Raw genomic sequence first — 13,585 nt, 5'->3', positions numbered from 1 at the left:
CATTCCACAGGCTGCCTCACAACATCCCTCCCTGCCTCTCCAATGCCACACATGCCTCTCATTGGAGTTTTAATTTGTGCTTCTCCAAATCAAGTAATTTTATCTACACATTTTTATTGGAATGAACAATTAGGTCAAGAATTCTTTGCCTGACTACTGTGTGGATTTGGGAGGGAAAACAGAGAGTCCAGCTCTGGCTAATTCATCTGTCAGGAACCAGGGGAAACAAATTCTTCACCAGCAGAAGTCACCAAAGGCCTGAAGCTGGAGGAAATGCTGAGTGGCCAGCAGTTGATGCTGCAGGAATGGTGACCATGGAGCACCATGAATGGTGGCCATCACTGAGCACACAGGGAGTGTCACCCTCCTGCCACACTGACCACAAGCACTTACAGCTCAGTACTGAACCTGCACTGCTCAGTGCCACCTGAGTGGCCTTGGCTTGTCCCCTGCCCTGCTGAGGACACGCTGTGACCACCCCAGCCCTGCACTGTGCCCCACAGGGGTTTCCTTCCCTGACCAAAGCAGGGGGGAGCAGACCCTCAGTAGATCACAAGTGAGTTAATTCCTGGTTTTTCCATAACTGCCATGTTTTTTCCTTTCTGCCATGTGTTCCTGGGGTGTGCTGGAGGAGGGGGATTTGCTGAGCTGTGGTTGCACATCTCAGGCCAAGCATCCTTCCATCAGCCAGCTCCCCTGGCTCCAAAGGAAGGCCACAGGAGGAGGATGTGCTTACTCAGACCAAGACCAAGGTTCATCACCACATTGCTTTTGAAAATGAATACATGAAATCATCCTGGTGGCTGCTGCACAGGGAAAGAGAAAACCCCAACCAAACCATCCAGCATCTCCAGAGTCAGCAGGTGGGGCAGAACTTCTGAGATCCTGGAATCCCTTCACTTCCAAAGAGCCATTTCCTTGAGTCCCTGTCTGCACAACAGGGCCAGAGGAAGAGCAGAAGCTTCTTTGAACACCTCAACACCAACACAAAACCCATGTGAAGGACCCAGGAGAACACAGAGCACCTCACCCATATCCATCCCCCTGTGGTGACCACTGGGCCACACAGAGAATAATGCTGAAAACTGAACTTTATTTTCCAGCAGCTGAGCAAAGTTTACTCACTCTTCTGGGAACTCCACAGGCTTGGTCTTGATCCTATTATGAAGACCCAGAATATATTCATCTATAAAAGGGCACTGTAAAACAAACAAAGAGATTTTCCAGTTGTCCAAGATGCTGGTATCACTCAGCCATTTGTCATTCATGTAACACCAAGTACAACCTCTGCACTCCCTGGATTTTAGACAGAGATGGAAATAAATTAAATCTCCCCCCACACAATAAATGGATTCATTCCTTATTAAAAAAAATAAACTCAGAAGAACAGCAGAGGCATCTGGGGAACACATAACTGGACTGGAATCCCTCCTTCCTCCAGCCTGCCAGGTGACCATGAACTGCCTCTGTCACCTCCCCCTGCCACTTCTGGCCCAGAGCTGGGTGCCTGGTGCCTGTGGTGGCATCAGCAGAGCTCAGGGGTTCAGAGGCTGCTCACACCTCCTGGGACAGCACAGGTGGGACATGGGGCTTCTGGCCACAGGGGAGGGAAAGGCCATGGCAGGACATGGGGTGAGCAGAAGGCAGCACTGAGGAGCTGCCTCTGCCAAACTGGACCCCCCCCATCCGTCCTAACTCAGCTTTGGCAGCCAGAGCTTTCTGTAATCTGGTTCCCAAAGGGCTGCAGCAGTTTGGGATCAGCCCTATGTCTCTATCTGGCTCATCTCTAAATGCAGAAAATAAAAATAACCCCCCCACAAACTGCTGGTGGTGCTGCTGATGCTGCCCTGGGTTTGCAGCTCTGGGTTTGCTGCTCTGCCCAGTGCTGGGAATGATCCTTTCCACAGATCACAGCCTCAGCCCCTCCTGATCTGCAGGGGGGTTTTGAGCTTACAGAGGGTAGGTCTCTGTCTCTAATATTTGCCTTTATTTGGAAAGGAATGAGTCAAAAGGCAGGCAGAGCAGTGCAGTGCAGGGCTCCAGCACTGAAAGGCAGCTTACCTTGCCATAAACAAAGCAGTACAGGGTGATTCCCATGGCCCACACATCCAGGGCCTGAAAGAGAGCATGGACAGAGGGTAAAGGAGAGGCAACACAGCTGATCTGAGCAAGCTGGATTTTCCCAGCAATTCAGAAAACACTCTCTGTATGGATTTAACATTTCTGCGTCCCCTTGAAGTTGGGCTCCTAAGGGCAGCTCTTGCACACCTGAGGAGTGAGGGCTGTGCTGGGCCAGGCACTGCTCCCTTGCCCTGCTGTGAGCACAAGCAGCCCCTTCTTACAGGAAATGGAACCATTCAGGGCTAAACTTCAACAGTTTTCCAGACAAAAAACTCCCTATTAGTCCCTGTCCCTCTGTCTGCATCAGCAGCCTTGGCAGTGTCTGTCCCTTCCAGGAAATCAAGGCATGGCCTTGGTGCTCAGCAGCCCCCTGTGCCTCCTGATTATTTTGGGAGGGAATCAAAGGCTTCCTGCTTTCCCCTGGGGCAGGGACAGGGCTCTGGCCTGGCTCCTGCCAAGCAGGGATCCTCAGCAAAGTGTCACAGAGCCACCAATGTGAGCTTTGCCTGGCCTGGAGAGAATCAGAGCTTCAGTTTTACTGAATGTCAGCCCAAATTTGTAGCACAGCCAGCATGCAGGGGTGGCACTGCCTTTGTGCCATGCTGGGGGTGCCAGGAGCCCCCTGTGAGCACAGACCCACCTTTCCACTGAAACTTTTGCCAGTCTGTGAGATGGCCTCTGGGGCCATGAAGGCTGGTGTCCCTGCTGTGCTGGAGAGCTGGGCATCATTCCCTTCAAACTGATTGCTGACACCAAAATCAGCAATTTTCACGTGGCCATCATCTCCTAAGAGCAAGTTGGAAGGCTTGATGTCCCTGTGGATGATCTTCTGGTAGTGCACTGAAAAACAGCCAAAAAAAGGAGCAGAATTGGCCATGGCAGCCAACAGACCCAGGGGAAACCTTTCCAGGAGGGGGAAAATAAAGGTGCAAGCTCAGGCCCCACACCCCCAGCTGCTGCTGAAGATGGAATACAATGGTTCCTTACAGCCATTGCTTTTTGGTGCCTCACTGGGACACAATTCTCAGAAATACATCCAGGAATTATGCAAAGAAAAGCCACAAACTCAGGGACAGCTCAGCCAGAGGGAACAAGCAATGCTGCTGGAGAAGGAGAACACTCAGATCCTGCAGATTTGCTTGGCTTCATCACACCAGCTGATGGGCTGGGCCACCTGCTGAACTAAAGGTTTATGGGACCCAAATGAACAGGTTCACTTTGAGTTTATTTATTTTGAAACTGCAGTGCTGTGAAGCTCATCAAGAGGGGCAGAACCACCTGAAACAGGTGACCAACAGCTGAGGGCCAGGTTCAGCCAACAGCTCAGAAATCAGTGGGCATTTCCAGCTCAAAAGGTGGAATAATGGAGCTCCAAGCTTGGAGCAAGCACCAGCACCCCAAAGAGGCACTGTTTATTTAGTAAAACTTCTCAATGGAGCCCATAAATAGAGAAACAACCTCACCTTGCTTTGCATCAGCCCAAAGCCCAGCCTGGCCCACCAGCCCAGCCCTTCCCACCACTCCTGCAGCCAGAGCTGTGGCCAGACCTGGCCCTTCATTCCATGAGGCTCCAGCTCTGTCCCACTCCACAAGGGCAGCAGCTGAAGTGTTTGTACATCCAACATGAAACAAACCCTTGCAGAGAGCCTGGAGGCTGAGATGCACTGAAAACAACAACAAAACCCCCTCTCTTGTGCAATATTGAAAGACATTTCCAGGCCACTGAGTGAAGCAGGGAGTTGAAGGGAGGTGGCTGATTTCTCAGGAACTCAGAGAACTTGAAAAATAAAAAAACCCCACCAGCTTTCAGAACATGAAATGACCCCAAAAGCAGAACTTTAGAAAACCCAAGAGTCTTTACTGAAGGAGGAGGAGGAGGAAATCCTCTAATCCTGCTCTCCTCCCCAGAGGACCAGGACCCCCAGGCCTCCCTCCTCCCCTGGCTCCAACCACTGTTTTCACATTTCCTTCTTGCCAACAGACCATGTTTGTTTTTATACCTCCATGAGCACTTTTCATATCTCTAGGAAATACATGTTGGGTGGAGGAAAATGCTGGTCTAACCCTTTCCTGCTTCACAAACCTGACCAGCACAGTGCCACAAAGGCAGCCTGCCCTGTGGAGCATCCCAGTTTGTGCTTTGGGACCAAAAATGAACTAACTTCATTTAACTTTCTGCTCTTTCCAAACCAACTTTCCAGCAGGCCATGCTTGGGCAGGGAAGGTCACACTTGCAGGTATTTTTTTCTTCAAAGCCCTCTCCTCAGTTTAAAGCACTTTTGGGGATGCTGTCCTTGGCACATTAAATAGCTGCTCTGGAGATCCAGCAGACAAAAACTTGCTGGAGAGCACCAGTACTTTCATTTTCTTCCAGATGTGCACCAACTGCATGGCCAGGCTGTGATGGGAGGCAGTTAATGATAACAGCCAGGATAAACACCCAAACCCTGCAACAACAGCAATTAGGAGGAAACATCTGCTCAGCAGCAGAGCTGGTGGCAAGCTGACATTTCATTATGGTAATATAGGGAGAGCAAATAAGGGTGAAGGGGGAGTGAAGTTCTCCTTCAAGAGATGATGAGCTGCCTTTCAGGCAGGTGTCTGCTGTCATGCCTGGCACCACAGGGCTAGGATTCCCAAAGCCTCTAAAAAAACCCCAAACAAATATGGACAATATGAGCACATCCCTGGAGCTTGCCAGAATGTGAAAATTTAAATGTGAAAATTAAGGCAAGCAAGTACTCCAGGCTTTTTATTATTTCTTCCTTATAGGAAAGTAAAAAAACACAAACAAAATAAAACCATAAAGCATTTTCTCTCTCATATAACTGTGTATTTTGTAGAATACATTCCCTGCCTCTGCACCATCTAATGAAAGCTGAGGAACACTGTGGGCAGTTTTCCAGCTGCTGGTCCCCAGCAGGTCTGGACACTGCTGGGCACAGAAACAAAGAACAAAGAAATTAGAAACACATAACACATCCTCTGCAAAAACCAAAGCCATCAAACAATGGCTCACATGGCCAATGAATATTTGAGTTTCCAGGTGAGAACATTACAGTTCTGACAGTCTGACCGTGGGTGCTCACAGGAGAGACTCAGCACAAGTTCCTGCAGGGCTGAGGAGCCCAGGAGTGAGCCTGGCCTCTGGAATATCACATCCCAGGTGCTTTCAAACACCTGGCATCCATCTACAATGATACCAGACTGGGATGGGAAGGGGACAGATGCAGAGGGGAGGTAATTTGGAGCAGTGTCCCACCCACACACTGTGTGACAGCCACCAAAGCCTCCTGCCTTTCAGCTGGCTGAAAGAGTTCTGCTGTCTGCAAATCCCCTTCTCTGCCCAGCCTTTTGCAGAGCAAACAGCCATCCATGAAGGGAGGACAGGGGACTGAGCAGCAGCTGGTGGAAATGAACATCACAGCCACAAAAACTGAAAGAGCAAGTGCTCACATCTGTCAAGAAATGATTTGGTGTGGAGTTGCTAACCTGATGAAGGAAAGCTGAAATCCCTGTTCTGCTCTGAAGAAATGTAACTTGAAGTCCCAGCCTGTCGGTTGCTGTGGGCATCCTCCCCTGCACAGCTTCCCAAAACTGGATTTGGGCTTCAAAATGCAGAGGCTTACCCTCTGCTTGCTGTGCCTTGCCACTGGGACAGCTCAGCACAATACAGAGTAAAATATCCCCCCAAAATCATTCCCAACTCTGCCTGTAGGCAATAGACAAAAGCTGGTTTGTTTGGGAGCTGCTGCTCACCTGCAGGACACCAACACAACTGAGCCTGGAAAAACTTCCCAACCCACCAAGTTCTGGTGCCTGTGCAGATACACACTGCAGGGAGCAAGGCAGGGACCAGTAAATTCAGCAGGACTGGCCAAGGCTGACACAAATCACTGCCCCAGGAGCCCAGGGCCAGAGCTGCCCTGGGGGACAGGTGCTGGCCAAACCAGCAGGATCTGCATCTCCAGCACAGCACACAGAGGAAAGGATGGTGTTATCCCTGCAGAACTCCAGAGGGAGAGCTGAGCATCCTGGGAATCAAAGCCTGCCACCAATGACACCTTCCAGCCTGTTAATGAGTGTACAGAAGGGACAAGGACCCACCCCAAGGGGAGCAGGGGACAGCCACAGTCAAACACAATCACCAGCATAAATTAACCCTCTCCTTTCACCATCCTGAAGCATTTGGGAGCAAGATTCATCCTCTGTAGATTCAAGAGCAGCAGGTAGGAAAGGCACTCTTGTTGGGATTAGTTCACTGAAGCCAGGAGCAGAGGTTCCAGAAACAAAACACTTGTCCTGTCCTTGGAATGAAGGACACATTGTGACACAAAGAGGAGCAGGGATGCATCAGGCTCATTTATTCAACATGTAAATAAAACCCCTAAATGTGCTTTAAACAGACATAACCAAAAGAATGATCTGTACTGCTGCACTTAAACGTGCTCCGTGAGGGTCTGGGGATGATTCTTCTTTTAGACCAACTCATGGCCTCCCTTTAGCTCCCTTCATGGGCAACTGGGCCTGTGGTTGTGACTGCCTGGTCAGAGAGAGAAAGCCAAATAAACTTTCCCAGGAATTGTTCTGGAGAGTTTGAGAAGACTGAGACAAAGAATTACAATCTTGCAGCTGGTGTTTTAAACAGTTGTTTCTCACAAGGTGTTTACCAAAGGGTGGTTCCTAATTAACCAGTGGGTAATTAAGAATTGGTTATTAAGAACCAATCAGGTTCTGGGTGAACAATGTTGGTTATAAATATCAGGAGATTGTAATAAAGCTTTTTATGCCTTCTCAAACTCCCCAGAACAATTCCTGGGAAAGTTTATCTGGCTTTCTCTCTCTGACCAGGCTGTCACAACCACACTGGGACCCCTAAGCTGAATCCAAGCCTCTGAGAGAAGTTCCAGCTACTCTGTGTCCTGCTCTAAGTGCAAGGCTCTGGGGTTTTTGCTTGCTACAGCACAGAAAGGGTCCCAAAGCAGGCAGAGACTGCCCTCAGAGCCAGCCCAGCCAGGGGAATGTGGCTGCTGGATGCAGGAAGCCTGGGCAGGACCATCCCAGTGGACGCACAAGGCCACACCAACAGCTGAAACCACCCATCCCCATGCAAATTCCCACTTTCCTGCAGCCCTCCCCAGGTTAAAATCGATGCTGAGCTGCCCAGGCAGAGCATTTAAATGTTCACATTGTCACTTTGCTGAAGCTGCTTTGGCAAGCTGGCAAAATGGCTCCATGAGCTGCTTTTACCTGGAAAGGGTTTTGCTCCTAAAGCAGGGATCAGCTCACCAGAATGACCTCCCTGGGCTCCAAACCACCCTGCACTTTCTGTGCTGCCAGACCTGTGCAGGGCATGGATTGGTTTTTCTTCATAATGAAAATGAAACCACCTAAGATATCACAGAGCCCTCAGGACAAAGTCTGATTATGCAGCACTCTGTTAAATTTGGTTTTATTAGACCCATCCTTCATTGCAGTAGAAAGGTAACACTATTTCAGGCCTATTTGCATCTGGATAACAATCCCATGGATTCCTAGAGCATCATCCAGGAAAAGATCTCAAATGTGGTAGAAATCCTTATTTGTTTATCCTAACAGCCACCCCATGAAGAGCAGGCAGGGCAGCTGAGTGCCTGGGCACAACATTTTACACAACTCGTGTCAGAAAGCCTGACCAGGGACAGCTGAACTTGGATTTAGTCAAGACCCAGAGCTCCAGGGTGCTCAGAAACAAGGAAATGATGCCTAAAAGTCTGGTCTGTCTCCTGAATTTGGGCATGGAACACTATTGCCTAAACCCAGCCAGCTGATGCTGTGGGGATACAAGCCCAGAGGAGGATTCAGAGCTCTCAGGGTGTGAGCAATCCTTGGGAAAGGAGCATCCTTCCCCTGTCCCTCCTGATTTCAGACAGAGCTCTAGCAGGCATGCTGCACCTACAAAACCTTGTACTTGGGTGCTCAAATTCAAGCCCATATGAAAAAACTGCCTAAAATTAAAGGTCTTCCTGAAAATCTGATTTCAGACAGCTCTAGCAGGCATGTTGCACCTACAAAACCCTGCACTTGGGTGTTCAATGAAAAAAAAATGCCTAAAATTAAAGGTCTTCCTGAAAATCTGGCTTTTTAGGGCTTTTTTTGTTTTTTTTGTTTCTTCACTACCTTGTGTTTGAACTGAGTTGGCAACAGCAGCCAGCTGTGGTCCAGTAGATGGGGCTGGAGAAAAGGGAGGATTTTGGGGGAGTTCTCTGCTGCTGGGCCAGCTGGTTCCTGTCTGTACACTCCTGTCTGGGTTTCCACAGTTCTGCCATTGCCCCCCTGCTCCTTAGCAAAGCCCTAATTCCTTTCTGCTCAGTCCTAGCTGGAACCAAACAGCCATTTCACAAACATTCCTCACTCCAGACCCCACAGGCTGTTCCAGGACTTTCACTCAGAGGCAAATGCCTGGGAACTGCCTGCCAACAAATCCACCAACAGGGAGTGAAGGCCCAGAGGGGGCACAGATAGAAGTGGTGAAGAGGTCTTGTTCCTTAGTCCTTTTAGAAAAGGTGCTTTTCACTGCATTCCCCTCTGGAAACCTTGGAGATCCAGCAGGTTAACACAAACTTGCTAAAATGCTCCTTTAGAAATGATACATATAAAACTTTGCAATGCACTGACACATCCTGCTATTTACTGAGGCCAGTGCTGAATTCTGCTTGATTAAAACCAGAATCCCATTCCCACTCAAGGACAAAAGCAATCCATATGGAGCTACTGCAGAGCCTGCTCAGTATTGCTCTCACATTGGCCCTGTAGCAGAGCAATGATTTAACACCCTCCCAAGGAAACTGCTGCACCACCATCCAGAGCTCAGAACAGAAGGCTGCTCATCCACAGGGCTGTGCTGGGGAAGGGCTGCAGGAGACAGGGGGGACAAGGGGAACACCCCATCCCATGCCCAGCTCCCTGCAGGGGCAGGGCAGGATCCCAGCTGCGCTGTTGTCACCTCTCTCCACTGTTTTGCTGCTCTCTTGCTGCACCCATTAAGCCTCTGCCACTTGGATAAAGGTGCTGCAGCCCAAGGTTTTGCAGCCTCAGCACCACCCAGCCCTTTGGAAGGGCTCAGCTTCCCCCTGTGCTCCATTTCAGCTGAGCCCCTGCTCCTGGCAGAGCTTGTGCTGTGGATGCTGCCAGCAGGAGGCAACAGGGACAGGTGACCTTGTCAAAGGCTGTCCCTGGGCACCTGTCCTCCAGCCCAGCTGAGCACAGCCCTGTCACTTGTCACCAGCCCCAGGGGAGTGCAGAGCTCCCTGCACCCACCCCAGTGCCCCAGGGGAGCAGGGCACAGCAGGTACCAAACAACCTGCACAGGCTGTGCCAGGCCTGCTCCAACCCTGAGCAGCCACAGAACTGCATCAAACAACAGAAATCAAACTGCCTGATCTTGAGAGGCTCCAGCAGATCTCTCTGATCTCCTCCACCAGCTAATTACTCTCACTCTTGTACAGTCCTTATCGATCAGTATCAGCAACACTTGCTGCTCATGAAAGGCTTTTTTGTTTGGTTGTTATCAGCTAAGGAGAGCTTGTCTGCATGTGATAAAACACAAGCCAGCCTCTCTTCTCCTGGTGGTGTCATTTATATCACCCAGAACCTTGCAGCTGTAGCTCTCACCTCAACCTGCTCTCTTTGAGGAGCTCCAAACTTGTACAGGACAGAGGCAGGGGCAGAGAAGAGGCAGGTCCCCAGTTCCCACATGGGAGCAAGCAGCTTGCTGACAATCACAGAGAGCCTGCAGCAGCTCCACCACAGACCCATATCCCAGCTCTGCTGGCCCACACCAGCCTGGGGAACTCCCCTCTGCCAAGAGCCAAAGCAGACCAAACCATCTGCAGCACCGATGCCTTCGTGCCCCTCCCTGCACTAGCTACTCTTCAGAGGACACAAGCCTGTGTTGGCTCATTTGCTTAAATTTCCTTTAAGATAATGGAAATTATATATTGATAACCAAGTTTCTTATCTCAGAAAAGCCAGCTTTGAAAAGCCAGAGCTTTGTTCAGGCTGCAGGCTCAGGGTCACTGCAGCCCTCACTGCAGAGAGCTGCTGCTGGAAAGGGAATTTCCCAATGGCTTTAGCTGCATGTCATTACCCTCCCTTCAACCCCACAGCTCAGAGGAGACAAGCCTTCCTCTGCAGAGGGGAGACCAAAACTGCTCCCCCTTAGACACAGTCACAGGAGGAGAACAGCAGCTTTTACAGAGAAGGCAGGAAATAAGGTTTTTCCTTCTCCAGCCAGGCTGACAGAAGCTGTTTTAGCTTCTCGTGACTGGAATACTGAGCTGGCAGCTCCAGAGCAGCAGGGACAGTCACTGTGCTTCATCTGCACTGTGCAAGTCAGCAGGGTTTTCCCCTGGGCCACACTGTGTGTGCTCTGACTGTCTGCTCCTGGCCAGTGTCACTGCCAGCTCCTGCCTGGACAGCCCTTTTGTCTGCTTATTCTCATTCCTTACTCAGGAAGGAATGAAACTTCTTAATGAAGATTCTTACTAAATGAAGAGTCTCATGTCCCAGCCCTAAAATCAAACTGGGACACCTACCTGGCATATCCCTCATGCCTGCTGATGAAGCATGGTGACCATTTCCTACCAACAAATCCACCAACAGGGAGTGAAAACCCAGAGGGAGCACAGATAGAAGTGGTAAAGAGGTCTTGTTCCTTAGTCCTTTTAGAAAAGGTGCAATTTTCACTGCATTCCCCTCTGGAAACCTTGGAGACCCAGCAGGTTAACACAAACTTGCTAAAATGCTCCTTTAGAAATGATACATATAGAGCATTCCTACTGAGTATCTCTATGAAAGCAAAGTCTGCCTTCCTGGAAGGGAGGCTGAAGTTTAAATAACCCCAGCCAAGCACTACTAGAGGGGAGTTACAAGTGAAAAAGTGGCAATTGCACAAATCCCTAATTGACAGAGATGCTTAAGCACATGCTTTAGTTCATGACACAAATAATCCAAACTTTCCCATCCAAATAATCTAAACTTTCCCAGCAAACTTTCCCATCCCAAGTGGTGTTGTCACCTCTCTCCAGTGTTTTGCTGCTCTCTTGCTGCACCCATTAAGCCTCTGCCACTTGGATAAAGTTGCTGAAGCCCAAAGTTTTGCAGCCTCAGCACCACCCAGCCCTTTGGAAGGGCTCAGCTTCCCCCTGTGCTCCACTTCAGCTGAGCCCCTGCTCCTGGCAGAAGCTGTGCTGTGGATGCTGCCACTTGAGCACACTGGCATTGCCACTCTGCTGGCACTAACACAGAGGCCAGACTGTCCCCCCAGCTCCTGAGAGCCTGAGCAGGGCCAGCAGCACTGGGGAAGTCTTGAAAACGGGAGCAAAACCACTTTGCTGTGAAGGGCCCATTTCACCAGGGGCCCAGTGACACTTGGATGTGCCTGAGCAACTGCTGACACTGCACACACCCCTGAGCCAGGCCTGGGACACTGGAGCAGAGCTCATGAATCAGTGACACCACCAAGCCTAAACTCCAAATGTATTCCCAGCCCTGCAGGGGCCAGAGGAAGGGGGACAACCATGGGCAGCTCTCCCTGACTCTCAGAGCCTGAGCAAGGCTGGGATTGTGCTGGTGTCTAAGTGCACTCCTGGTACTAAACCCAGCCTAAAGCAGGTGCCACTCTGTGCCACTGCCTGGCTCAGGGAGCTCCTGGCTCTCTCCAGGGCTCTGTCCCAGCCTCCCACCATGCCCTAAGCCAGGCCTCCCACCCAGCTCTCATCACCTGGACCACAGCCAGCCCTCCTGCACGAGGCCTCCACCCCAGGCCAACTCAATTTTTTGGAAAAACCAGTGAGTGCAGTCCCTAGGGACACACAGTGCTCACAGAGCACTACCAGTGATTTAAGAGGTCAGCCCACATCTCCCACCACCTTGGCTCCCCTTCCTGCCCACCATTAGCACCTCTCAGACTCCAACAGGAATCCAGGTTCCAACTTCTAACCTGATGAAATCCAACCAACAATGATGCATTTGCTGCTGTGATGACTGTGAGCTTCAAGCAGCTGCAAGGTTATTGAGCCTCCCAAATTGCACAACAATTATGGATGCTTACATTAAAATTACCTTGCAATCTCTGGATTGCCTGGCAACACTTTTCCTTCAGCATGCACAAACAGTGCACTTTTCCTCTTAATTATATAATAATTGCCATGCATTTACCCAGCAGTTCAGAGAGAACACCATTTTTAACTTTCATTTGCTAATAAAATAAGTGGTTACTCAATGGTCCAAAACAAAGCATCCTATTGTTCTGTTGCTGGGAGTGCTTGGGCATCCTATAATTTATTGTTGAATTTAATTCTCTCTGCTTAAGACTACCCACACTTTGCTGGGTTTTTTTTCCCCTGTGTACTAAACTCAAAGTTTCCTCTGAGCAGGAACTGTTCCTGCAGCAGCATCCAGCAAAGCAGAGCTTGTCTCTCCCAGCTGAGGCACACAGGCTCTGCTGCAATCTGAATGCTAATGGGAATATAAAAAGCTGCATCTTCATCCTTCAAGCTCTACTCAAAGACAGTCTTGAGATTCCCAATCATACATTAACTTCTACCAACTTTCTGGGGTGACCTGACTAATTTTGGCAGCACCTGGAAGCTTCTGGACTGTCAGACTTGCAAACAGTGATTTTGTTCCCTGCTGGTTTTAGACAAAGAAATGAGGCATTTAGACAAAAGTGCTGCATTTCAATGTGGAGAGGGACTGAGACCCTCAAACCATGTTCCTCTGCCTCAGCAAGGCCCATCATGCTCAGAGACTTGCTCTCCCTCAGTGGTTGAGAGTGAGTAATTCCTTTTGGTTTAAACTGGCTACCTGATTATTTTCTTTGCTATCCATTAGATATTGTGTTTTTAGAGAGAGAAAAGATTCATTTCCTGTCCAGCACTTCCCTGACACTTAGGATTTTATAAGCCTCTGCCATAGCACCCTTTCCCAAGATAATTTTCCAGTCTTAAGAGCTTTGTTCATACCTCTCTACCTAAGATATTCCAGACCATCCTGATCCTCCTTCTTGAGCCTCAGTTCTAGGGAGTTCTGCTTCTAAGACAGGCTGAGCCAAGCTGCACATAATATTCAGGATACTCCTTGTCTGTACTTAAGAGCTCTCAGAGATCCAAATAACTGCACAATAACATTTTCTACTTTCTTCTTTCCTTCAATCCAAATAATTCCCCAAATCTTGTTAGCCTTGCTGAATGTCACTAAATAATGGGCTGGCATTTTCAAGAGAAGTATCCAGAACAAAGCCTGAGTGAGAAGAGATAATTTAGAGCCCATCACATTGTATGTATTTTCAGTGTTGTTTCTCTCCCTCATGCATTACCCTGCAATCAGAAACATGAATTTTTATCTGCCATTTTATCATGCCATCACTTGCTACCACAGCATTTTCCTGCCACTCTTCCCAGTCAGTTCTAACAACTATCCT

General features: G+C 49.4%; 1 protein-coding gene across 3 annotated transcripts in view; it reads right to left on the bottom strand.

Moving 5' to 3' along the window:
- CAMKK1 (calcium/calmodulin dependent protein kinase kinase 1) overlaps positions 1-13,585 on the bottom strand; it is a 99,666-nt gene that overhangs the window by 18,553 nt on the left and 67,528 nt on the right. For all 3 annotated transcript variants that reach the window (XM_036394993.2, XM_036394995.2, XM_036394994.2), the window contains exons 10-12: positions 2,762-2,961; positions 2,062-2,115; positions 1,126-1,199 (exon numbers count right to left, since the gene is read on the bottom strand). In XM_036394993.2, the coding sequence (XP_036250886.1) occupies positions 1,126-1,199; positions 2,062-2,115; positions 2,762-2,961 (328 nt within the window). The remainder of the gene's footprint in view (positions 1-1,125; positions 1,200-2,061; positions 2,116-2,761; positions 2,962-13,585) is intronic.

This window comes from Molothrus ater, chromosome 21, assembly GCF_012460135.2.
Source record: "Molothrus ater isolate BHLD 08-10-18 breed brown headed cowbird chromosome 21, BPBGC_Mater_1.1, whole genome shotgun sequence".
Classification (NCBI taxonomy): Eukaryota; Metazoa; Chordata; class Aves; order Passeriformes; family Icteridae; genus Molothrus; species Molothrus ater.
Note: the sequence above shows the minus strand (reverse complement) of the source record. Positions and strands in the feature narration are given on the sequence as shown.